The 26,272-nt window shown below is 48.3% G+C and overlaps 2 protein-coding genes across 5 annotated transcripts in view; one reads left to right on the top strand and one right to left on the bottom strand.

The window, feature by feature from the left end:
• Positions 1–26,272, top strand: part of CIITA (class II major histocompatibility complex transactivator) — a 1,021,617-nt gene that overhangs the window by 848,372 nt on the left and 146,973 nt on the right. The gene's annotated exons all lie outside the window — the stretch shown is intronic.
• PARN (poly(A)-specific ribonuclease) overlaps positions 4,344–26,272 on the bottom strand; it is a 44,701-nt gene continuing 22,772 nt past the window's right edge. The window contains exons 21-24 of one of the 3 annotated variants that reach the window (XM_083413571.1): positions 24,489–24,563; positions 6,789–6,981; positions 6,192–6,376; positions 4,344–5,306 (exon numbers count right to left, since the gene is read on the bottom strand). In XM_083413571.1, coding sequence (XP_083269697.1) covers positions 5,254–5,306; positions 6,192–6,376; positions 6,789–6,981; positions 24,489–24,563 — 506 coding nt within the window. In that variant the 3' untranslated portion in view covers positions 4,344–5,253. Of the gene's footprint in view, positions 5,307–6,191; positions 6,377–6,788; positions 6,982–21,253; positions 21,672–21,811; positions 24,564–26,272 lie in introns of those variants that run through there. The other 2 variants (XR_014504920.1, XR_014504919.1) reach the window with 2 other exon arrangements.

Here is a 26,272-nt window from a genome sequence, read left to right as displayed (position 1 = left end):
TGTCTTTTTTTGTTGTGCTGTAGTGCAAAGCTGCCCCCGACGTCAGTAATGCAGAAATGTTGGGGGGAACATTGCAGAAGAAGCAATAAAGCCTAGAAGATTGATGGACAGCCCAGAATAAATTTACCATTAAAGGTAAAGGGACCCCAGACTATTAGGTCCATTCGTGACCGACTGGGGTTGCGGCGCTCATCTCGCTTTATTGGCCGAGGGAGCCGGCGTACAGCTTCCGGGTCATGTGGCCAGCATGACGAAGCCGCTTCTGGCGAACCAGAGCAGCGCACGGAAATGCCATTTACCTTCCCGCCGGAGCGGTACTTATTTATCTACTTGCACTTTGACGTGCTTTCGAACTGCTAGGTTGGCAGGAGCAGGGACCGAGCAACGGGAGCTCACCCTGTCGTGGGGATTCGAACTGCCAGTCTTCTGATCAGCAAGTCCTAGGCTCTGTGGTTTAACCCACAGCACCACCCGTGTCCCAAAAATTACCATTAATACACTATTATTGCATCTTTGACATGTTGCAGGACACATGCACACACCAGTCTGGAGTAGATAGGGCTGGGTGAGAACTGGTTTTCAATATTGTGATATATCATCAGCTAAACATCCTTATATACCGATATATCATGATGTCTGAAATAAGGATGGAGCTATGTAGAGACAGTAGTTGGCTTAACGGTTTCCCCCCCATTCTGGTTTTTGCATAGCACACACATGGAAACATATCATGAGTTGGGATATATCGCCAAGTCAAAAATTTTGAAACCGATATCACTCTGTGGACTTCAAACTGGTTTGGGACGATTTAACATTATATCGCCCAGCCCTAGTCTGGAGGGACCTTCAGACTTGTAGATCAGCCTTGCCCACCATCTAGGGCAGGCATAGGCAAACTCGGCCCTCCAGATGTTTTGGGAGTACAATTCCCATCATCCCTGACCACTAGTCCTGTTAGCTTGGGATCATGGGAGTTGTAGTCCGAAAACATCTGGATAGGCCGAGTTTGCCTATGCCTGATCTAGGGAGTCCAGGGTCGTGTTCTTCAACCGTGTGCACCCACATCTTGGTGAACCCTAGCTCCCATCCATCCCAGCCCAGCATGGCCAACAGAGAGGGCTGATGGGAGTTGAGAGTCCAGTGACTTCTGGAGGTTGCCTTGCTCCCATTTTAGTAGCTGCATTTTATAGTGGCTACATAGCACAAATAACAAGGCAGACTTCAGACTTTGCTTTGGCTGGCTTTCCCGAGCCCCCCTCTCTCCCCCACTCCCATTTCATTCACCGCTAATGGCATTGTTGAAAAGGGAAATATTTTCACCCTGATCAGCAGTAAACAAGAGTGATATAAAACTGGTGCACACTGAGGATTTGGGCACAGTTTGGAAGGGCCCAGCGGCCTTGCTTGTTTGCTTCTAAACTTTGCACCGCACTGCTTCAGTTCCACATTTGCATCCCTGGCGCAGCTTAGAAGCATAGGATACTATTCTATTAAATGATAATACAGTGGTGCCTCGCAATACGAAATTAATTCGTTCTGCGAGTTTTTTCGTCTTGTGAATTTTTTCGTCTTGCGAAGCACCACTGTGTATTGACGGTTTCCCATAGGAATGCATTGGTGGTTTTTAAAAAAAGGTGCAAGACGTTTCGTCTTGCGAAGCAAGCCCATAGGGAAATCCGTCTTGCGAAGCAACTCAGAAAACAAAAAACTTTTCGTCTTGCGAGTTTTTCGTCTTCCGAGGCTATAAAAGGATGTCATATAGAGGAGGGAGAAAGGTTGTTTTCTGCTGCTCCAGAGAAACGGACATGGAGCAATGGATCCAAACGACAAGAAAGAAGATTCCACCTAAACATTAGGAAGAACTTCCTGGCAGTAAGAGCTGTTCGACAGTGGAATTTGCTGCCAAGGAGTGTGGTGGAGTCTCCTTCTTTGGAGGTCTTTAAGCAGAGGCTTGACAACCATATGTCAGGAGTGCTCTGATGGTGTTTCCTGCTTGGCAGGGGGTTGGACTCGATGGCCCTTGTGGTCTCTTCCAACTCTATGATTCTATGAGGCATTCGTCTTGCGAGGTACCACTGTACTAAAATAAAATGATAACAGTAACAATATTAATTACATTCATATCCCAGCCGCCTTCCCAACGGAGCCCAGAGTAGTAAACACACGTGGTAAGACAGGCCATCTTTCTGGATAGCTCAGTCTATGCCTGTGCTGAATCCACTTGGAGGACTCAGGCCCTGCTTGTGGGCTTCCCTAGGGGGCATTCTTGTTGGCCACTGTTAAGAACAGGATGAAGCCCCCCTCAGTCTGGGTTCTCAGTCTGTGGGTCCCCAGATGTTGTTGGACTACAACTCCCATCATCCCTGAGCTCTGGCCTTGCTAGCTAGGGCTGATGGGAGTTGTGGTTCAACAACATCTGGGGACCCACAGGTTGAGAAAGGTTGCCTTAGGGGTTCCTCAGCTGGTTCCTCCCACTATTCCTCTGTATCCAACCAGTCTATGCCAGCCCCCGGCCTGGAAAAAGATTCCCAACATTGCCATGATGTACTTGATGTCTAGGGACACAGGTGGCGCTGTGGGTTAAACCACAGAGCCTAGGACTTGCCGATCAGAAGGTCGGTGGTTCGAATCCCCGCGACGGGGTGAGCTCCCGTTGCTTGGTCCCTGCTTCTGCCAACCTAGCAGTTTGAAAGCACGTCAAAGTGCAAGTAGATAAATAGGTACCACTCTGGCAGGAAGGTAAACGGCGTTTCCGTGCGCTGCTCTGGTTCGCCAGAAGTGGCTTAGTCATGCTGGCCACATGACCCGGAAGCTGTATGCTGGCTCCTTCGGCCAGTAAAGTGAGATGAGCGCTGCAACCCCAGAGCCAGTCACGAGTGGACCTAATGGTCAGGGGTCCCTTTACCTTTTTTTAACTTGATGTCTGGCTGTTCTGGTGGGCTCCAAAAGCCCCCTAACTCCTTGCAGTACTTTTGGGCTGTGCGGCCAGACTCTTTATTTTTTGGGGGGTATGGAAAACTGCTTCCCGGTTGCCCAAGTGCCTGGGCCAACGCTGCAGCCAGAGAGCAATGCTTCTGTTTTGGGGTGTGTTCGCGGGGAACGGAACGTCACTTTTGATTCTAGCCTGGAGCCAGAGCCGTCGGCCTACACAAGGACACTTCTGTCTTTGCTTAAACAAAACCGCCTTTGCAGCAAGGAGCCGCGCAGTTTGCGGTGGGATCCTCTACAGCCAAAACATCTGCTCATCTGGCAGACGTCGGGAGCTGGCCGAGGCCAGAAGCTTTGTAGAACAAATATGCAAGCAAATTCCATATTTATTCTCTCGCTGCCCAGGGGCGGGGAGAGCAGGGGAGCCAAGCAATTTGCCTTTGTTACGGCTCATGAAGAGAGCGCAGCATTTGGCGGTGGTAAGCAAGGATTTCCTGAAAACCACGACAAAGGCCACAAGCGATGACCCATTGTTTGTCTTATTATTGCGATGTTGTGTCTTTTAGTCGTTCCAGTTGCGTCTGTATTGAGGAAAGAGATTCCACCGAAACATTAGGAAGACCTTCAGCAGATTACGATACCGTCCACAGATAAATGGGATGGATTAAAATTCAAGCCGTAAGCTACCATTGGTAACATATGAAGCTACTTCAATGGTATTTGGAATGAGTCTCCACAGACTATATTGACAATCGTGTATTAGGATAAGAATATATACATCCGTATAAATGGAGGGTAATAGAACAGTATTCTTTTTTTCTTCATTCTCACTTCCCCCCTTGCTCGTATCTTTTTATAAACGCAATCCTCATAATAAAATATTATTAATAAACAGATGATCCTGGGGACCCCCCCTTCCAACTCTACAATTCTGTGACAAGTAGCAGCTCAGGGTTCCCCAGCCTTCTGCTGTCACTCCAGGCGGCTCAGTCCCCTTCCAAGTGGCCATGAATAGTGTGAGCCTATGTCGCAGGGCTCTTTCTCAAACCCATGATTTGAACAAGGCAAATGGATGATAGAAAAGATTCAGCACAGTCTTCATCTGAGGTTGCGCTCACTGATCAACAAGCAACTGGAACTTTTTTAAAAAAGAAAAATCTGGCTGGGAAAACCTGTTCCCTACTCTACAGCTTGTGATGCAATCCTTATTAACCCTAAAACGGTGTATGTGTTTTTGCAAGGTGGGGGAACAAGAACATTGTTTTTTTGTAAACCTGCAGAATGTATTTTGTACTTCTATCTTCAGTACATTGTATTCTTATTTTATTGCTATGGCTAGTGGCTAATGCAAATAAAAGGTTCCTCTGATTCAGATTCAAAATGGTTTTTTAAAAGCACACACAGAGAGACCAAACTCCTAAGAAAAAAAAAATCTTTAATTTTCACTTTATGGAAATACATTCCCCGCCCCCCATATTCTCAATTCCATGATACAAAAATGTTAAATATCAAACCAAGTTTATGAAATCTACCAAAGCAGATCTGTTGTTTCGTATTTTAAACTAAGGCTGGTTAATGTCGCAGGTTTCCATTTGTACAACCCACAAAGTTAAGGGGAAAAGGGAGCCGGAAAAGGATAAACCCCCCTCCCACCTCTATATAACACTCAAATACTTCCCAAACGAAAGGTGATGTTGGGGAAAATAGTGCCCCTCCCCCCCAAAACAGACAAGACAAAGGATGTTAATTTAAGGGGCTGGGGGAGGAAAAGGGGTGGGGTAGGGGGTGCAGATCCTAGCAAGAGAGGAATGAAAGGGAGTCAAGTGGCTGAAAGCATTTTGTTACTGGCCAAGTAGCAACAACAGGTGAAAATCTGGACTAAAGACAACTTGCGTATAAACTGCCCCCCCCCCCCTTGATGGAGCAGCGGAGCAAAGTTACAACACACACAGGTTCTTCTTTTTGCGGATTTCACAGGGTACATGCCGTTTAAAGGTGATCAATACCAAACACTCAGTCTTCTAACATTTACGACGAGCAAAAAGTAAGATTTCAGGTTAAGCAACAAAACCGACGTGTTACACGCAGACATGTACGAAGGTGGGGGAGTGGCGGCAGCGATGATTGTTCCGTAGGGGATTTTTTAATTAAAAAAAATTAAACTGATTGCTGAGAGACATCCTGCTTTTTATTTGTGTATATTATATAAACGCCCGTGCCCCCCCCCACTTCGTTTTAAAATAAAGGGCAGCCCGGCCGAGGTGCGAGGGGCCACAGATTCGTCCGAACTGGGAGTCCGCTTTGCGCTGGTGTCGTAGCCGGATGCTACCACGTGTCTGGAACGTCGAAAAGCCGGGTGGGCGGGGCCTGGAGGTCTTCTGGAGGAAAGCACATGACGCAGTGGTTATGGAGAGAATCCTAACAGCTGGGATAGCTCAGCTGGCAAGAGCACGAGGTTCTTAATCTCATGGTTGTCAAGTTTGAATCCTGAGTTGGGCAAAAGATTCCTGTATTGCAGGGAGTTGGACTAGATCAGCCTTTCACAACCTGTGGGTCCCCAGATGTTGTTGAACTACAACTCCCATCACCCCTAGCTAGCAAGACCAGAGAAGAAGAAGAGGAGAAGAGTTTGGATTTGATATCCCGCTTTATCACTACCCAATGGAGTCTCAAAGCGGCTAACATTCTCCTTTCCCTTCCTTCCCACAACAAACACTCTGTGAGGTGAGTGGGGCTGGGAGACTTCAGAGAAGTGTGACTGGCCCAAGGTCACCCAGCAGTTGCATGTGGAGGAGCGGAGACGCAAACCCAGTTCCCCAGATTACGAGACTACCGCTCTTAACCACTACACCACGCTGGCTCAGGGATGATGGGAGTTGTAGTCCAACAACATCTGGGGACCCACAGGTTGAGAACCGCTGCGGGAGGCAATGGGAGACAGGAGTGCCTGGCATGCTCTGGTCCATAGGGTCACGAAGAGTCGGACATGACTAAACAACAACAAAAACTTGTGCCTTTGCTAAATTACTGATGCTGGCTTATTGTAGCGGCCGGCCATAAATGCAGAGCTGTCAAATGCTGCGGCAGACTAAGAAGCAGCTCTAGCAGCAGTGTGTTTTCCCCCCCCCCCCCCCCACATCCAGCCCTACCAAACCGGCAGAGCCAAACTCACCCCACAAGCACCACCCACTAAACCTAAATCCACGCAGAGCTCAATCAAGCTCTCTGCGGCACCAGACTTGCTGATTTATCAACACACTTACCTGCTGGGGCATGTTCCCTTTTGGCTTTCTTGAACTTCTTGGCTTTTTTCTTCCCCTCTTCCAAGGGCTCCGCAAAGGAGTCTGGGGCATCCTCCTGCATTTCGCTCTCTTCCACGTCGTCACAGCCACTCTCCTCTTGAATGGGGCTCATGCTTCTCTTCCCCACGGTGCTGGTAGCTGAAAAACTGGGGAGGGAAAGAGAGAAAAGAGGACATTCTCAGGTTCTCATGCAGAAGTCTGCTTTTGCCGCCTCCTCCCCCAACACCCAAATCCCTTTTCCTTCTGTTTTGTTTCTATATATATAATTTTTATTAAATTTTCTGTTTTGCAATTTAAAATACTCATTTTACATCCTTAAAATATCAATGACCTATCTCCCTTCTTCTCTTTCCGTGGTGCGTTTTACATATCATAAATGCCTGCATACCATAAATGCCTGCATATTTTACAAAAACTATACCATTCAGTATTCCATTATATCAAAAGTTATTTACACTGTTGAATTTATCTTAATGCTGCCAGCGTTTTTAGCTAGACACAATTATTTCCCATATATTCAATAGATGTCAATATATAAAAGAAAAAAGTGCCTCTCACCTGTTCGGGTTGTAGTACCGGTTTTGAAGCACGTACGGAGCGGCCTGTGTTTTCAGCCGCTTTCCCTCTATCTCCTTCCAACCATCTTCCGTCCATTTCCTCTTGCCCTGCCTCTTCTCCTCGTGCTTCTTCTCCACGTATTCTGCGTAGGTCTGGATTCTGTAGCTTTCGGCGTACTTGCTGGTGTTCACGGCTGCAGGACGCAACGGAACAGCTAGTTAACCACTGAAGTAAACTGGAGCCAGGAGAAATCTCAGTTTGCCAGCCACATTCTATTTACAGTCGTACCTTGGAAGTCGAACGGAATCCATTCTGGAAGTCCGTTCGACTTCCAAAACCAAATCGTGGCTTCTGATTGGCTGCAGGAAGCTCCAGCAGCCAATCAGAAGCCGCGGAAGCCCCGTCAGACATTCCCCGTCAGACGTTTGCAAACCGGAACAATCATTTCCGGGTTTGCGGCATTTGGGAGCCAAAACGTTCGAGTTCCAGGGCGTTCAACAACCAAGGTATGGCTGTATTTAGATTGTTTCTATACCATTTTACAGGCGTTGGGGCAAAGGAGGAAATCTCTTAAGAGGTTTACAGCACCTCTGGAAATCTTAGAAAGGCAACACTGCAGAGTATCTGACTACAGAGGCCCCTTCTCCCAAATATAAGCACCGAAAGAAGGAAGTCGAGGTCGGAACAGGACATTGCAAAGGCTCATCAAATAACAAATAAATCCAACATTCAAAGAAGCAAAATGAGCAGCAAAACAAAGCAGCCTTTTAAATGTCGGAAGCATTACGAAGTAAAAAATCAGGTACAAAAATGCCACATTAGAGCAGGGATGGAAAATCTCAGGATCTGATTCAAATGCATCCCTCCAGGGTGCTGGGAATTGTAGCTCAGTGAGGGTGTCTCCTAACAACCCCCCCCCCCCATTCCATAACCAACCCTGGATCGCTCATTGTTGTTTCTAGCACTGAGGTCCGCTAGGCTGAAAGGTCTTGTTTAAGCGAATTTACTTTTCCTTAACTACAAAAAAGTAATGCGAATTGTGCTCTATGGTCTACTGCAGAGCTTACCAAACTCTGTGTTGCGACACATTAGTGTTTCGGCTAAAGTGTGTAGTTGTGTGAACGCTCCCAGGTCTGGAAGTGGGTTAGTTTAACCTTGCTAGCAAAACTGAATTACTGTGTCACAAAATGGTGCAAAACTGAATTACTCTGTCGCGAAATGATGTGTGTCTAAAAAGTGCGTCACTAACATGAAAAGTTTGGAGAGCTCTGGTTTATTCAGTTCTGCTCAGATGGAACAACCCCCAGCCCTGTAGCCTAAAGACTATGAGTCTTTTTCTCAATCTGCAGGGAGCGTTTGTGAGAAACACCCTCTGAACCCACACCCTTTAAAAATATTTCTTTGTAGCCAACCTTTTCCTTGATTTTCCTCCAGGTCTTGTGCAACCCAAACAGAGTTGCCCTCATCTATTCCTGCGTTTTGATTCTTTGGCTAATGACGACACATTTTCAGTTTGCACACAGTTTTCCACCCCTTTCCACAATAAATCTATGGTTTCTTAACAGCTGTGCTAATGTCTTAAGACTTATACCACATCCCACGCCGTATGATTAAAGCACTTTGTGGATTCATGGCTTCTTCTTCTTCCCCAGCCCAGAATCCTGGGAACTGCCATCTATTACTATATTTATATTTATATTGTTGTTTTTGTTGTTATAATGCTCTTCATCTGAGGACCACTGGGTGGCTTACGATAGAAAAGCAAAAATATGTAACATAATAACAAACAAAAACAATACCCCTCCCCAATTTTAAATCCCTATAAATCTTTGGCGCAGGGGAGCTGTGACTCTTTAAAGTGGAATCCAAGTGCTTTAGAATTCTTGAATTGTAGAGTTGTGAGGGACCCCAGGGAACATCCAGTCCACCCCCTGCAGTGCAGGAATCTTTCGTCCAACACAGGACTCGAACCCACAGCCCTGAGATTAAGAGTCTCGTGCTCTAACCGATTGAGCTATCCCTCCCGTGTGATGTGGATGTTGGGGCTGGCCCCACACATTTCGGCACCTGAGGCGAGCCACAAAATGGCACCCCCTAGAAGGGAAGAAGTTGTGTGTTGGGGGGGGGGAGTGAAGATCAACACAGGGGACAAGGAGGGGGTGGGATCGGATCAACCTTACCCAGCGGTTTGTAGGGGAAACGCAGAGGACCGCTGGAATTTCGAGGAGTTAGATGACATGTCTCTTTCCCTTTACATCCCCAGTTTAAGGTTTGCAGTTTCATGCTGGCATAACCTGTTTTCCACACACCTGTGTCAGGTGTTTCCTGGGTGTCCTGTGTTCTAAGTGCTGATTGGCTAGTGGGGAGGATACCCTGTCGCAGTGAATTGGGTTGGAGACTCTCAGCTGCTCCGCATTCCTGTTGAGTCGCACCCGGTGTCCCGGGCTGATCATGAGTGATGCCTGCTAACCAGGTGCCGTCAATCAAAGTTGGCTATAAAAACTGTAGGTGGAAGAGGCTGAGAGAGCTTCTTCACAGGTCAAAGTACCGGATGCTGTGAAACTATCGGCCGGGGTCTCTCGCTGCTCTACCTGGAGCTCTGGGAAGCTGAAGGGGAGGTTGTGTGTGACTTCTGTCTGGTATGCTATTCATGGGTAGGCAATCTAAGGCCCGGGGGCCGGATGCTGCCCAATTGCCTTCTAAATCCGGCCCAAGGACGGTCTGGGAATCAGCATGTTTTTACAGGAGTAGAATGTGTGCTTTTATTTAAAATGCATCTCTGGGTTACTTGTGGGGCATAGGAATTTGTTCATTTTTCTTCTTCAAAATATAGTCTGGCCCCCCACAAGGTCTGAGAGGCAGTGGACCCCCTGCTGAAAAAGTTTGCTATAATTTGTGTTTTGTATGCCTGCTGCTATCTGTTAACCTTATGCAAATAAAGCCTTACTTCTTCTTCATCCACTGGTGTGCTTATTGGCTCCAGATCCGGAGAACCTTGACCTTGGCAGAACACGGTTGAAGTGGGAATCTAAGGCTTGCTCTGAATCACGCTGGGTGGGCACAGAGCCCGGGAGACTGAAGACGGCAGCTCCCTCCATTTCTTCCCTAGGGGCGGGAGGAGACCAGCAGCACCTCCTGTTCACGAAAAGGTGGCTGTAGAGGAGGCGTGGAGGCAGCGGATCTAGGCTCTAAGGAGTGCGCTGCAGCCGCTGCCACCACTGTGGCAGAAATAGCTGGTGACGCGCTCCTTGGATCTGCTGCCCCGTGGATCCTGCCGCCTGAAGTGCTCACCTCGCCGTGCCTCACGGGTGGGCCGGCCCTGGCGGATGCGACCCTAATATTCTGAGGACTGGCTGTGCCGACTGGGGCTCCACTCCCCACTCCTGATTTGACCTGTGTGTGTGTGCGTCCAAATTTTTAAAATTCTAGTAACATTTTAGCTATGGGACGCGGGTGGCTCTGTGGGTAAAAGCCTCAAGCGCCTAGGGCTTGCCGATCGAAAGGTCGGCGGTTCGAATCCCCGCGGCGGGGTGCGCTCCCGTTGCTCGGTCCCAGCGCCTGCCAACCTAGCAGTTCGAAAGCACCCCCGGGGGCAAGTAGATAAATAGGGACCGCTTACTAGCGGGAAGGTAAACGGTGTTCCGTGTGCGGCTCTGGCTCGCCAGAGCAGCAATGTCACACTGGCCACGTGACCCGGAAGTGTCTCCGGACAGTGCTGGCCCCCGGCCTCTTGAGTGAGATGGGCGCACAACCCTAGAGTCTGTCAAGACTGGCCCGTACGGGCAGGGGTACCTTTACCTTTTTAACATTTTAGCTAGCAACTTCCTCCCTCCCTAGGTTAGCAGGAGGTCTGACGGAACAAGTTGGGATGCATTTTCCAAAGCTTCTGGAAAAATAGACAGGAAAAACACAACTCATCAATGTTTTGCTTCTGTTTTTTTGGGGGGGTGCTTTTCCTTACAGACTGGTGGCTCCTGAAATGTGGCGGTTCCTTCTTTTGCCTTGCTGGTTTCTTGCAACATCCCAAAGAAGAAGAGAACCTTTCTGTGGGTGTTCCCTCTCTCACACACGCGCTCCCGGAGGTTTCGCCCTCGCGATTCCCTTCAAGTCCCAGCAGCTTTGCAAACCCGCTGCCTTTCATCTCCCTGCCAAGCTCGGGCGCAAAGCCAGCCACCTCTTAGGGGTGAGTCAGCAAAACCCCTTGGCTGCCAGCTGATGCCCCTTGGCTGTTTCCAGTCCGACTGCTTAGAGGAAAGTGTTGCACGGCTGTCCCGTACCCCCCCCCAAAGTGTTGTAGGTGGATGAGCTGTTGCTGGAGAGTCACTTCCATGCGCCAATATGTTCAGCTCCATGCAGCCAACGCTTAAGAGCTGTATCCAACACTAGGCCTACTCAAGAGCAGGCCCACTGAAATGAAGAAGAAGAAGAAGAAGAAGAAGAAGAAGAAGAAGAAGAAGAAGAAGAAGAATCCCCCACCAATCTGGCTGGCTTGCTCCAGCCACTCTGGGCGGCTTCCTACACATATAAAAACATAACAGGTATACATATAAGAAGAAGAAGGAGAAGAAGAAGAAGAAGAAGCAGAATGCTGCGGTCCTCAGGCTGAGAAGGGTGCCCTATCCCTGTTTTTAAGAGCACTGCATGTTTTAAAATGCGATCATTGCCTTTTAAATTACGCCTCCCCTGCGATGCTCTGGAGATGGGACAAGGCAAAAATCTAAGCCAGCTGACAAGAGGCGGACATTCACGGCTGATGCTCTCAAACAGGCCTTTTACCGTCCTGTTTTTCCAGATGACACTTTGGAGATTAGCTTTTACGACACGTTGTGCATCACTTCCAAGCTACAGCGGCGGCAGAAAATGCACCTCGTTCCCTACGGTGCCCGTGGGACTAACAAAAATAAAAACAAACCGCTCTGAATTATTAACTGAAAGACATCAAAACCCAAGATGCAGACAGATAACTGGAGCACAGGAAAACAGCAGATGAGCGAGAGTCTCAGTGCAGGGTATTTGTGAACTACACAAGCCCAAAGGCTGTTCCCCTCCCTTCCTCAAACTACCTGAATAATAATAATAGCAATAATAATAATAATAAATTTTATTTATACCCTGCCCTTCCTGGTTCAAAAACCAGGCTCAGGGCAGCTAACAGCAAATTTAAAACACTTAATTGTAAAAGCAGCATAAAATACAGTATGAAAAATATGAATAACAATAAAAATCAAAAATCAATTTAGGGGAAATAAGCATGTTTTCTCCCTTTTCCCAACCTGCTCAAAGGGTTTTTCTCGCACCAAAAGCTATTCCTTTTCACACAATCTCGGCTTCGCCTTTAGACAAATGCTCAGCAGTATCCCACGGGAGACATTAAATCACTGCAGAGGGCATTCTGGAACTTCCTTAAAAGACAGCAGCTAAGCCACAGATGTCAGAATGAAAAGTTGCCATTTTCAGCCACCAGGCAAGCCTTGCATTCCAATATTGGGCTGGTTGGAGTGGGCAAGTCAGGCAGGTGGTTAAAACAGGCTCTCCTCATCAGCTCCGATTCTATGGACAATCGTACTGCAGCTTGGAGCACAATTACTCTTGCCTATATCTCCTTAGGCCCCTTCATTAAAAAAACAACCACACACCTCTAAGCGGCTTACATGCAATGATGTGAAACATTCATTAAAACAGCAATAACCGCCGACCTTAAAAATCAGCAAATAAAATGATCAAAATATAGATAAAGTCTGTATTGTTAGCCACATCCCGACAACGCTGTACAACTTTATGCTGTTCCCAGGTTGGACGTCAAAAGAGTCACAACTAAATTCTAGCCTCTAGCTGAGGTTATCTTCCCCCTCCGTTAGTTTTTGTCACAGGTCTATCTAAAGTCCATCTTTGTCCTGAGGGAATGAGAGATCTAAGCTTTTAAAAGGCTGCTGTTTTTGGTAGCTAGACCCTATTGTTTTATTACATAGTTTTGGTCGATCCTTACCATTTTAATGTTTTTTTTTTTTTAAAAAAAGAACTTTTGTGAGTTTCACCTGAAAAGTGGTATGTGAGTATCCTGAACAAATAAACCTAACAGTATACCGTATTGGCCAAATATAAGCTGCACCTTTAAAATTCAAGGGGAAATAAAGACGATACCCAAATATAAGCCGCTCCCTTAAAATTAGGTTACAGGCTGAAAATCGCTGCGGTTGGTACAATTGTAACTCCGAGCCAATTTAAGCCTTTGTTCTTGCAAGCCCCTAAAAGTTACCGTACAATCGCTAAAATCGCAAATCGCTATTCAATTCCTACAATTCCGCAGGCACTCACACCCGCAAATGGCAAATGAACAGTCTCAAGCTCGCAAACTGGCAACAAAACATTTTTTTCTTCTGTTTTACCGTATGTCTGTTTCAGCACTGCTATTGTAAAAACCAATTTTTGGAAGGTCGCGAATTTAAACTGTACTTTAACTTTTCACAGTTGGAATTTGGGGAGAAAGTGCAGCTTATATTCAGGCCAATACGGTATATTCCACATTATATACCAGTTGTTGCTAAACTACAACTCCCATCAGCCCCACCAAACATGCCCAAAGGCCAGGGATTACGGGAGTTATAGTTCAGCAGCACCTGAAGAGCTAAAGTTTCCTCATATCTATCAGCTTTGCATGCAGAAGGTCACAGGTTTAATCCTCAGCATTTCTAGGCTTGGCTGGGACAGATTCCATCTCTGAAGTCCTAGAGAGGGGCTGCCAGTCAGTGTATGACCTAGTATGACCAATACTGACCTAGACGGACTCGGTATAGGGCAGCGCTTTTAGTTTTTATGTAGTTCCAGCACCAGAAGGCATGGGGGAAATGTAGATTCTGGAAAACTGAATCCCTGCATCTGAAATCTGATGGTGTTATTGGGATGATGCGGAAGACTAATACTCTTAGAAGGGACGCGGGTGGCGCTGTGGGTTAAAGCCTCAGCGCCTAGGGCTTGCCGATCGAAAGGTCGGCGGTTCGAATCCCCGCGGCGGGGTGCGCTCCCGCTGTTCGGTCCCAGCGCCTGCCAACCTAGCAGTTTGAAAGCACCCCCGGGTGCAAGTAGATAAATAGGGACCGCTTACTAGCGGGAAGGTAAACGGCGTTTCCGTGTGCAGCTCTGGCTCGCCAGAGCAGTGATGTCACGCTGGCCACGTGACCCGGAAGTGTCTTCGGACAGCGCTGGCCCCTGGCCTCTTTGAGTGAGATGGGCGCACAACCCTAGAGTCTGTCAAGACTGGCCTGTACGGGCAGGGGTACCTTTACCTTTAATACTCTTAAAGATTATTCAGGTGGCGTTTAATACCACTTGAGGCTGTGTATTGGAAGCGGCGGAGGGGAGGGGGGAGCACATGTCAAATATCACGGTGCAAAGGATTCATGCCTGGCCTTCTAGGCAAGAACTGGAAGGGCACCCTGCCTGCCTGGGGTTTTATATTCTTGAAGGTTTCTCCAGCCCGTTGCAAAAGAATTCAGAGCACGACCTTTGTACGCTGTTAGCGATGGAAATAGAAGCTTGGTGCGTTTTGTGGTGGGGAGGAGCGGAGAGGGGAGAAGAAATCCCTGCAGTGAAACAGATAGCTTGAGCCAGCTGGAGAGAGAAATCTGCTCAAGGGCTCATTTCTTTCGCAGCCAAATCCTACGAAGGTTTAACTCAGCACTCGGTAAACTGGGCTACCGCGAAGGTGGTCAGGATGGGAGCCCGAACGGGGACCCTGCTGCGAAAGAAATCTGACGGGCTATGCTGAAAGAACCACGTAGGTGGGTGGGGTGGGGAAATAACACAGCTCCACTCCACATTTGCCTCTACAAGAAATCGTGCAGTGCAAAAAGAGGCAGGTTCCATAGCAGCGCGCCACCTGCACTACATGTGTAAAGGGGATGTGGGTGGCGCTGTGGTCTAAACCACTGAGCCTCTTGGGCTTGCTGATCAGAAGGTCGGCGGTTCGAATCCCCACGACGGGGTGAGCTCCCATTGCTCAGTCCCAGCTCCTGCCAACCTAGAAGTTAGAAAGCACGCCAGTGCAAGTAGATAAATAGGTACTGCTCTGGTGGGAAATTAAACAGCGTTTCTGTACGCTCTAGTTTCTGTCACAGTGTTCCGTTGCGCCAGAAACGGTTTAGTCATGCTGGCCACATGACCTGGAAAGCTGTCTGCGGACAAGTGCCGGCTCCCTTGGCCTGAAAGCAAGTTGAGCGCCACAACCCTATAGTTGCCTTTGACTGGACTTAACTGTCCAGGGGTCCTTTACCTCTACATGCTTAATGCAGCGTCATACCACTTCAAACCACGATGATTTCCCACCAGAGAATCCTGGGCACTGTAGTTTTAAGATGCTAAGAGTTGTTAGGAGCGCTATGGTTCCCAGAGATCCCTGGGAAGAAGGGCTGGTTAAAACCACCATGAAAAACCTAACTCCGGGAGAAGAAGAGGGCTCTCCTAAGAACTCTCAGCACCCTTAACAGCTCCCAGGATCGTTTGGGGAGGACTGTTCAAAGCGGTGTGACACTGCTTTAAAGGTGTCGTGCAGACGGGGCCTGGGTCTCTCAGGCTACGAGGCCAGGATCAAGGTACTTGTACAGTCGTACCTTGGTTTTCGAACAGCTTAGTTCCCGAACGTTTTGGCTCCCAAATGCTGCAAACCCGGAAGTGAGTGTTCCAATTTGTGAATCTTTTTGGAAGCCGGCTTCCAATTGGCTGCTTCCTGCAACCAATCGGAAGCCGCGCTTTGGCTTACAAATGTTTTGGAAGTCGAACAGACTTCTGGAACGGATTCCGTTCGACTTCCAAGGTACGACTGTATTAATTTCACGTGGAGGAGGCACACAGAGAAGGGCCTCCGATGATGAACGCAGAGTCTGGGTCGGTTTATGTCTCGCCAGTAAGAGCATAAGAATGCTGGATTAGGCCAAGGGCCCCTCTAGTCCAGCACCCTGTTCTCACAGTGGCCGACTAGACACCTGTGGGAAGCCCAAAAGATGGACTTGAGCAAACCAGCCCTCTGTTCACCCATGACTCCCAGTAACAGAGGCACACTGGCTGCAACAGAACCTGGCCACCATGAGAGCAAGCCTTGCCCCTTGCCAGCTTGCGTTCATTTTAACCGGGGCCTGCGCGGTAGAACTTCCTGGAGGGCATGCCCCGGGGAGGGGGATGAAATTAATTGGGCAGCGTTCAAATGGCAGTGATCAGCACCATTCAAGCCCATTAACAAGATGATACAGCCTTAATGCCCAGTTAAGGCTCCCTGATCCCCTTCCCTCTCCTGCCGCTATGTAAGCTGACGGGGAGGATTAGCAGAAGCGAGCGAGCGAGTGCTCCTTGCAAAAAATAAACCCAAACTCGATACGCTGCACCTGCTCCTGCCCCCGAGGCGCTCTCGGCAAGCACGCCGGCCTTCCAGGATCTGCCTCCCTAGAGAGGAACAGGCCTGCAATGCAGCCCATTTGGCAGGGTATTGTGTGTCATGACGGTAGCGCATGGAACCACTTAAAACACACACACACACACACACACACACATTCAGGGCTTGCCAGTACAGTAGCGCAATGTAGCGCAGATCTGGGATGGTGGCTTATCTTGTCAAGGCAAGCCTAAAAAATTGATTCCCGGTATTCCATGGAACAGCTGGTCCAACACGAAAAACCAGCTCTTTTCCACCCATTACACTGCAATTAACAGAAAACCAACAGCGTTTGGCCTCCCATTTGGGGTGTGCATGAGGGAGAGAGAGCGCACATGAATCTCTCTTGCATAGCGTTTAGCACTTTTCAAAGAACTACTCTGTCCACTGCAAAGCTCTGCTTATCGTCAAGTTCACCACAGCGTTTTTCCAACTGACGAAAACTCCCAGGCAGCTAATGGATGGATGAACTCCATCTGCTCCTCACAGGCAGAAACTGCTTCCTTGACCATTGGACCTACTATGGATCTTGTCTGCTCAATCTGCTGGAGCCTGTCTTCGATTGCAGGGGAAGTCCCTAACACACTGACGGTTCGAGACCCATCGGCTCCCCTCACCTGGTTTAGCCAGCCAGTCAGAGCCATTTCCCTGAGTGTAGCCGCTGTCTCATGCTGGCAGCTTCTAGGAGCCACAGGTGGGAGCTGAGAGCAGGGTGGGGACCAAAGGTGGACAAACCACTCCAGAAGGAGCATGATGTGTCCCCCGCCAGAGGTACTAAAGGTAAAGGGACCCCTGACCATTAGGTCCAGTCGTGGCCGACTCCGGGGTTGCGGCGCTCATCTCGCTCTATAGGCCGAGGGAGCCGGCGTACACCTTCCAGGTCATATGGCCAGCATGACTAAGCCGCTTCTGGCGAACCAGAGCAGTGCACGAAAACGCCGTTTACCTTCCCGCCGGAGCGGTACCTATTTATCTACTTGCACTTGGACGTGCTTTCGAACTGCTAGGTTGGTAGGAGCAGGGACCGAGCAACGGGAGCTCACCCCGTTGCGGGGATTCGAACTGCCGACCTTCTGATCGGCAAGCCCTAGGCTCTGTGGTTTAACCCACAGCGCCACCCACGTCCCTGCCAGAGGTACTACCCCTCCCCTAACACTCTATACACCCTGCCTTACACAAAATCGGACTATTTACCCACCGAGTCCAGTATTGTTTACTGAATACTTTGCCAGAATTCCAAGCAGAGAGGAAGACCTTTCCCAACAACTTATCCTTCATTTTCTTTTTTAACTGGAAATATCGATTGAAGGAGACCGTCCAGAGGAAAAGCAGATGCTCTATGCCTCTGCTCCATGCCACCCCTTCCTTCGATTCTTGCTTTTAAGCACCGCTTCCTCCTCTTTCTGTGCTGATGGGACTTGGCGTCCAAATCAACTGGGAGGGGACCAGGGTAGCGTCGAAGGGGAGACAGGGACGCTGCCCAAAGAGGAGTGAAATTGGCAGGTCTCTAGGCATCTAGCTCTCCTAAACCAGCTCTTTACGAAACCAGCCACCCTCAGACTTTTGGCACGGCCCCCGGGGCACAAACCCCCGCCGCCCGCTGAAGCAACAGGCGCCGGCTTTCAAACCAGGAAGATTTCGCTACCTGGGATGACGGCACAGCCTCTCGTGCCCCGACACGAATTATGAAGGAGCACTTCAAAGCGGGTTCCTGCCGCTCGGAGCCTCGCAGGGAAGTGTCGATTATGGAGCTATTTATTTCACCATGAAAGGGAGATGAGGATCAGCTGGCAACGGAGTCGCTGCAACCCTCCTCTCATAACTCATGGGAATTACCTGGAAGAGCACTTTATCTGGCGAATAATTACCTTGATAAGAATCTTTTAACAGATTCCCCCCACCCCCTTTACTGGAAGTAGACCAGAATGCACTGCTACCAAAAAAAAATGATGAATGGAATCTACAGAGAGTGGTGGGAGACTTGACGCCATTCCATGTTCGTCACTGCACTTGTCTGACTGGTCTGCGGTGATTATCTTGTAACAGGCTTCTGTCTGAACGTGATAGTCTGCACTTGAGCACAAGGGGCCCATGGAAATGGGGGAAACTGGCTACACCCAGCTACCACCAGACTTCTAGCCTGCTAGTACATTGACCCATTACAGCTGTACCTCAGAAGTTGAACAGAATCTGTTCCGGAAGCTCCTGCAGCCAATTGGAAGCTGCGCCGGACGTCCGGGTTCCCAAAGAACGTTCGCAAACCGGAGCGCTCACTTCTGGGTTTGTGGCGTTTTGGAGCAAAACGTACAAGTGCCAAGGTGTTTGGCTTCCATGGTACGACTGGACAGTGGTACCTTGGTTCCCAAACCTAAACCGTTCTGGAAGTCTGTTCCAGAACCAAAGCGTTCTGAAACCAAGGCGTATTTCCCATAGCAAGTAATGCAAAATGGATGAATCCGTTCCAGACTTTTAAAATTAAAAACAACCCCTCAAACAGCAATTTAGCATGAATTTTACTATCCAACAAGACCATTGATCCATAAAATGAAATCAATGATCAATGGACTGTACTATAAAATAAATAAGACAGTGTTGTAGATGATAAAAATTAAAGGTAATTTTTTTTCTTACGTGCACTGATGATAGTCATTGTTTGGATGGGGGGCTTTTATCCATTTCTGCAGTTACTGAATTAGTAGCTGAACTGGGCTCCACACAGCACATAGTCACAAAAACAAGTCACAAAAACGAAATCATAAGCAACAGTCACAAAACAAAGTCACAAGCCACAGTCACAAGTCAAAAAATGAAGAACAAGTCACAGTCAAAAAACTGAAAAAGCCACACAAACAAAAATGCAAAAAATAGCAAAAACAAGAGCTCCAAATATCACTTCTGTGTTGTGCGGGTGCTCGGGACTCAACAGCTGACAGACTCAACAAGAAGCCTCTGATTAGCAGCAGGGGACTCAATTTACAAATGGAACACAGTCAACAGGAAGCGGAACATGTTCCGCTTCCAAGGCAGAGTTCACAAACCGGAACACCTACTTCTGGGTTTGCAGTGTTCTATTTCCAAGTTGTTCATAAACCAAGCTGTTCTAAAACCAAGGTACCACCGTAAAGCATTTACACCTTCAAATATTTCAGGCAGCAGATTTACTAGAATTCCTTCTAAATTTAGATGCTGTCAGTTCAACCACTCAGAGGCTGAAGTGTTCGTTCACGCGATCTTTTCACTTTTGTTTTCATCAGGGGGTTATGAGAATGCATACTATAACTTTCTATAACCTGAGATAATTTCCTGGTCGATCTTCAGAGGCTGTTCTGAGTGGCCTCACTGAGGAGACCAAATCATTTTTTACTGAGCAGGTGGGGGAATACCTGAATCAGCCATTGTGTCCCTGAGTCCTGCTACGATTGCTAGACCTTAGCTCAGGCTTCCTCAACCTCGGCCCTCCAGATGTTTTGAGACTACAGTTCCCATCATCCCTGACCACTGGTCCTGCTAGCTAGGGATCATGGGAGTTGTAGGCCAAAAACATCTGGAGGGCCGAGGTTGAGGAAGCCTGCCTTGGCTTGTTGTTTTTAAAGAATAATCAGCTGGACTGGGGTTGCGATTCTGCATTTTATATTTTGTATTCCCCACCCCCCACATTGGTCAATCGGCCATAACACACACCTGGCTGGCAGTTTCTCAGCTAAAAAGCTCACCCTCATCAAAACTGAAGGGGGTTTAATAGTCAATTCCAGGGAACTCTGGGAATTGTAGTTCTGCAAGAAGAATAAGGGTCTCCTAACAACTCTCTGTGCCCTCAACCAACTACATTTCCCAGGATCCTTTGGGGGAAAACTTTTAAAGTGGTATGATCCTGCTTTACATGTACAGTGCAGGTGGGGCTAGAGAAAAGAACGTGGGCACTCAGAGAGGCAGCCAGCCACCCCAAAGGCCACAGATTCTATGGTGCCACTAAGGCAGGGAGCAGTGGATTGGACATTTGTGTCATGCAGGCCCTGTAGAAATGAGCATGAGTGAGGCACTCTTGGCCAGCAAAGCAGTGCCTGGCCCGACATTACCCACAAGCTATGCCCCCTGAACTGTCAAAAAGGAAATGTGGCCCCATCCAGAACAGGGAGACCATCAAGCCCTACCTTCAACTTCTCTGTGTTATAAATAACTACATATGTATTTGGGACGCGGGTGGCACTGTGGGTTAAACCACAGAGCCTAGGACTTGCCGATCAGAAGGTCGGCGGTTTGAATCCCCGCAACGGGGTGAGCTCCCATAGCTCGGTCCCTGCTCCTGCCAACCTAGCAGTTCGAAAGCATGTCAAAGTGCAAGTAGATAAATAGGTACCGCTCCGGCGGGAAGGTAAACGGCATTTACGTGCACTGCTCTGGTTTGCCAGAAGTGGCTTAGTCATGCTGGCCACATGACCCGGAAGCTGTACGCCGGCTCCCTCGGCCAATAAAGCGAGATGAGCGCCGCAACCCCAGAGACGTCCACAGCTGGACCTAATGGTCAGGGGTCCCTTTACCTTTACCTGCCTCGAGAGACAATGGAGTCAAACCACTGCATTAGCGGGTGCAAGCCTGGTCAGCGGTCCCTTTACCTTTACATCATGTATTTGAACAAGAACAACACTTAAATACCCATATACTAGACAAGCATACAGTGGTGCCTCGCAAGACGAAATTAATCCGTTCTGCGAGTCTCTTCGTCTAGCGCTATTAGCGCTATTAGCAGCTATTAGCGGCTATTAAAGGCTTAAGGGATTAGCTGCTAAAAGGCTATTAGCAGCTTAGCGCCTTAGAAAAAGAGGGTGGGGAGCGGGGAAAAACCTCAAGAATCGCAAGACATTTTCGTCTTGCGAAGCAAGCCCATAGAGAAATTCGTCCTGCGAAGCGCATTGAAAAACGGAAAACCCTTTCATCTTGCGGGTTTTCCGTCTTGCGAGGCATTCGTCTTGCGGGGCACCACTGTATATGAAATTGCATCGGTTTGCGTATATTATACCTTTCTTTTCTTTTTCTTTCCATGCACTTTTTATCTTTATTTCATTTTGTTCCAACTGAAATGCTTTCAATAGTAATACAGTAGTAATAATAAAATTCTGCTGTGTTGTCTGGATTGAACTTCTCTAGGCTGTCCTCCACTGCCCCCTAGGCACCCATATAGAAGAGAGCTGGGTATCAACAGCACAGAGGGAGCTGCCTTACACTGAGTCACACCAGCTCATCCAGCTCAGCTCAGTATTGTCGACTCCTGACTCTCAGTGGTTCTCCAGGGGTTCAGGCAGCAGCTTTCCCCTGCAGGGTTTGAACCTGGGTCCTTCTGAAGCATGCAAGGCAGATGCTCTGTCACTGAGCTGTGGGCCTTTGCGGACAACACCTCAAGCCTCAGGAATCCAGACGCAGTTCCACGTGTGCTCGTCGATTGCCTTTTTTCCCCTGCCCATCCTCTAGAGCAATGTTCCCCAACCTTGGGCCTCCAGCTGTTTTTGGACTACAATTCCCATCATCCTTGACCACTGGTCTTGCTAGCGAGGGATGATGGGAGTTGTAGTCCAAAAACAGCTGAAGGCCCAAGGTTGGGGAACACTGCTCTAGAGGAGCTCAGGGCAGCACACGTGACTCCTCCCCTACCACTACCATGCAACGTAACTTTGCTGAGAGGGAGGCAGCTCCACAACTGAGCGAACCCATAAAATCATAGAATCGTAGAGGTGGGAGGGACCCCAAGGGTGATCTAGTCCAATACAGGAATCACAATTAAATAATCTATGACAGATGGCCATCCAACGTCTGCTTGAAAAACCTCCACCGCCTTCTGAGATAGTCCACTCCACTGTTAAATGGCTCTAGCTATCAGCATCTTAAAAAGCAAAGCAGAGACATCACCTTGCCAACAAAGGTCCGTATAGTTAAAGCCATGGTTTTCCCAGTAGTGATGTATGGAAGTGAGAGCTGGACCATAAAGAAGACTGATCGCCGAAGAATTGATGCTTTTGAATTATGGTGCTGGAGGAGACTCTTGAGAGTCCCATGGACTGCAAGAAGATCAAACCTATCCGTTCTGAAGGAAATCAGCCCTGAGCACTCACTGGAAGGACAGATCCCGAAGCTGAGGCTCCAATACTTTGGCCACCTCATGAGAAGAGAAGACTCCCTGGAAAAGACCCTGATGTTGGGAAAGATGGAGGGCACAAGAAGAAGGGGACGACAGAGGACAAGATGGTTGGACAGTGTTCTCGAAGCTACAAACATGAGTCTGACCAAACTGCGGGAGGCAGTGGAAGACAGGAGTGCCTGGCGTGCTCTGGTCCATGGGGTCACGAAGAGTCGGACATGACTAAACGACTAAACAACAACAATCAGGAAGTTCTTCCCAAGGTTTAGCCAGAATCTCCTTTTAATTTGGAGCAGCAGAAAACAAGCTTGCTCATCTTCCATGTGACCCTACTCTTAGTGCAAAGTCGTACCCAACCTGGTGCCCTACGCCCTCCCTAGAGGGACTCCCATCAGTCCCAGCCAGCACAGACAATGATCAGGGACAGAAGGACCACCCAGGCAGAGAAGAGAAACCTTCTCCATCACAATTCAACTCCTTTTTTCCTTCCACTCGCCTGGTGCTTCTTCCCAAAGTCACCAGCCTCTTCTCTCTTCCTCAGCCACCATCTGGCAACCGCTGCAACCTAGCACTTATAAACCTACCAGCGACTGAGAAAATCAGACACAACTGCTTATTAAACAGAACGGTAATATTAAGCAGTTCATTGTCATCTTTAATCAGGGCTAATCACTGGCTGCTATTATGCTACCAGGCCCTGTTTTAAGGTCTTGCTATTAGCTTCGTAAAATTATGAACAATCTGGGACCAGGTGACCTCTGGGAATGCCTGAACTTCTATCCCTCTTCCCAGTCACTTTAAACTTCAGGAGAGACAGTAGTCCCAACTTTTATGTCCACAAAAAGCAGAGCCTTTAGCATGGCGGCCCCTGCCCCTTGGAATGCACTTCCAGGCAGTATTAGCATTTATATGTCTGCTTAAACACCATCTGTTCTCCCAGATGTTACCTGATGATCCAGCTGTGTTAGCAAATTAAGCTGATCGACCGATTTGCGACGCCTTTTGCATTCGTTTTTATAAATGTAATTTTACCATTGGATTTTATGCTGATATTTTTTCCTGCAATAACGGCGGTGCAGATTCCTGTTCCAACAGGATTTTTTGGGAATGGGCTGCTTTTTAATGAGAGGGCTGCTGCTGTGCTGTTTTTATTGCAATTACTGGTGTGGCTTTAATAGATTTTTAGATACGTATATAGCTATCACTTTATCAATGCTTAGTTGTTTTTTTAGCTCTTCTTATTTTTATCTGTAAGCTGCCTTGAGTCCTGTCAGGGAAAAAGCAGGGTAATAATAATAATAATAATAATAATAATAATAATACCACCAATATTTTTGCAAGTAAGCAAGTAAGTGAGGGACGTGGGTGACGCTGTGGGTTAAACCACAGAGCCTAGGACTTGCCGATCAGAAGGTCGGCGGTTCGAATCCCCGCGACGGGGTGAGCTCCCGTTGCTCGGTCCCAGCTCCTGCCAACCTAGCAGTTCGAAAGCACCTCAAAGTGCAAGTAGATAAATAGGTACCGCCCCAGCGGGGAGGTAAACGGCGTTTCCGTTGCGGCTCTGGTTCGCCAGAAGCGGCTTAGTCATGCTGGCCACATGACCCGGAAGCTGTCTGCGGACAAACGCCGGCTCCCTCGGCCTATAGAGCGAGATGAGTGCGCAACCCCAGAGTCAGTCCCGACTGGACCTAATGGTCAGGAGTCCCTTTACCTTTAAGTAAGTAAGTAAATAAATATTAACAGCAAGTGAGCAGGGACCCCTTCCTTTGGTTATGTATCCATTTCACCACAAGTCCACAATCTTTAGGCAACTATACAACAGGCGTGGAGAAACTGCAGCCTTTCAGGTGCTGTGACTCCCAACTCACGGGGCCGCAATGGCGAAGGCTGATGTTGTTCAACCACATCAGAGGGCTCACAGTTCCCCCCTCCTCGCTATACAAGTCTCTGAGATCAATCCCTCAGAGGAACTAGCAGGAAACAAGAAAACCAACCGAGGTCACAAAGAACTCAACAGCAGGCGGCAATCGGCGAGTAAAAACTGGTCTAAAAGTGGCTATAGATACAAGAACCCCTCTCATGTAACCTTCTGCAGAAGTAATGGCGGCCTCTGTGTGTTGGCTCGATGGAGAGGCTCCATGTAACTTACCAATCTGTACTTGTTCAGGCTGGCTAAGCGACACAAAGGCTGACGTATCATCGATCCAGGAAACCTGAATGTTGCCTGCAAAGAAAAGAAAAGTGTGAAGTGGAAGGGCATAGACCAGGGTTGCCAGCTATTGTTGGGACTACACCTCCCATCACCCCTAGCTAACAGGGCCAGGGGTCAGGAATGATGGGAGTTGTAGTCCAACAACAGAGTGCGATTAAAGTCTTAGAAACACTAGTATAGCCCATCTTACATTCAGGCATCATCAAGACTGTCAAGAGTGCTATGAAGCAGTGCACTATGGGAAAAGGCAGGCTGGGACAGGAGGGCATGAGGTCTGATGGTACTGGGAGCAAGCCTTCGCTTCCGAAATCAGAGCAGGTGTGTCTTGACACCTGGCAGATGGGAGGAGCAACGAGACGCAATCATGGGGCAAACATGGTCAAGAAAAGCTGGCTCCTTTTCCACAGAAGCAGGTGGCATGGCCCCTTCTCGGCTGCTGGGTGTATGCAAATCCCTCCCCAAAATGTCCCATCGGTCAAGATTGTACTCAGTCTCTTTGGCCTACCAAGCAGAAAGGATGGAGCCACCGCTGATAGCCGAGGGTATAATTCTGCCTTTATCAGGGCTGGCTAACCTGTGGCCCCCCTCCAAGGGTCTATGGACTCTGAACTCCCATAAGCCCCAGACAGCACAGCCAAAAGTCAGGGATGATAGGAGTTGGGAGTCTTTTTTTCTCTTAAAGAAATACCCATGCGCTCCGATATTTTATATACTTCCAAAAACACACAAATCACTTAGTGCTCCACCTGGTAGACCTATTGTCTCAGGCAATGATTCTCTCTTGGAACCTTTATGTCAATACATGGAGCACTTTCTGCATCCACTTGCTATCAACACTCCTTCCGACATTTTGGATACGAAAACATTCATTGGACATACTGAAAATGTCGCAGTACCAGGAGAGACTATGGAATAACATGAACTTATCTATGCTCATAAACTCTTATCTCTAATTCTGTAACTAATTACAGTGGTACCTCAGGTTACATACGCTTCAGGTTACATACGCTTCAGGTTATAGACTCCGCTCACCCAGAAATAGTGCTTCAGGTTAAGAACTCTGCTTCAGGATGAGAACAGAAATCGTGCTCTGGCGGCGCAGCGGCAGCAGGAGGCCCCATTAGCTAAAGTGGTGCTTCAGGTTAAGAACATTTTCAGGTTAAGTACGGACCTCCGGAACGAATTAAGTACTTAACCTGAGGTACCACTGTATTGTGTTATGCATATCCTAATGAGTTTGAGTTTGGAATCTCTGTTTGAGTTTGTAATCGTTGTCAGAATACATGCTTTTGAATGGATTAGTTCTTGTTACAATTGACTATTGATTTGCGAGTAGGGACCACTCCCACTACTGAAACTTATACTGGCCTGAGTTCTTGGTGTGCTTTTTTCTTGGGAGTTGGGAGTCTAACATCATATGGAGGGCCTTCAGCTATATGCCTGTTGCCCTCTCTCCCACGTCTAGTCTGGCAGCCACCAAACCTTTCACCGAATACTTGGTTCCACCAGGGCCAAGCGCAGAACAGAACACTGGACAGACACCATCCCTGCCGCAGGGATCTTACACCCTGTTGCACGTAGACCAGGGTTTCCCGAACTTGGGTCTCCCAACTGTTTTTAGACTACAATTCCCAACATCCCTGACCCCTGGCCCTGCTAGCTAGGGATGATGGGAGTTGTAGTCCCAACAACAGCTGGAGACTGATGTTTGGGAAACCCTG

Source organism: Podarcis tiliguerta, assembly GCF_965153285.1.
Source record: "Podarcis tiliguerta genome assembly, chromosome: 14".
In the NCBI taxonomy this organism is placed as follows: Eukaryota; Metazoa; Chordata; class Lepidosauria; order Squamata; family Lacertidae; genus Podarcis; species Podarcis tiliguerta.
This window is presented reverse-complemented; position numbering and strand designations above follow the sequence as displayed.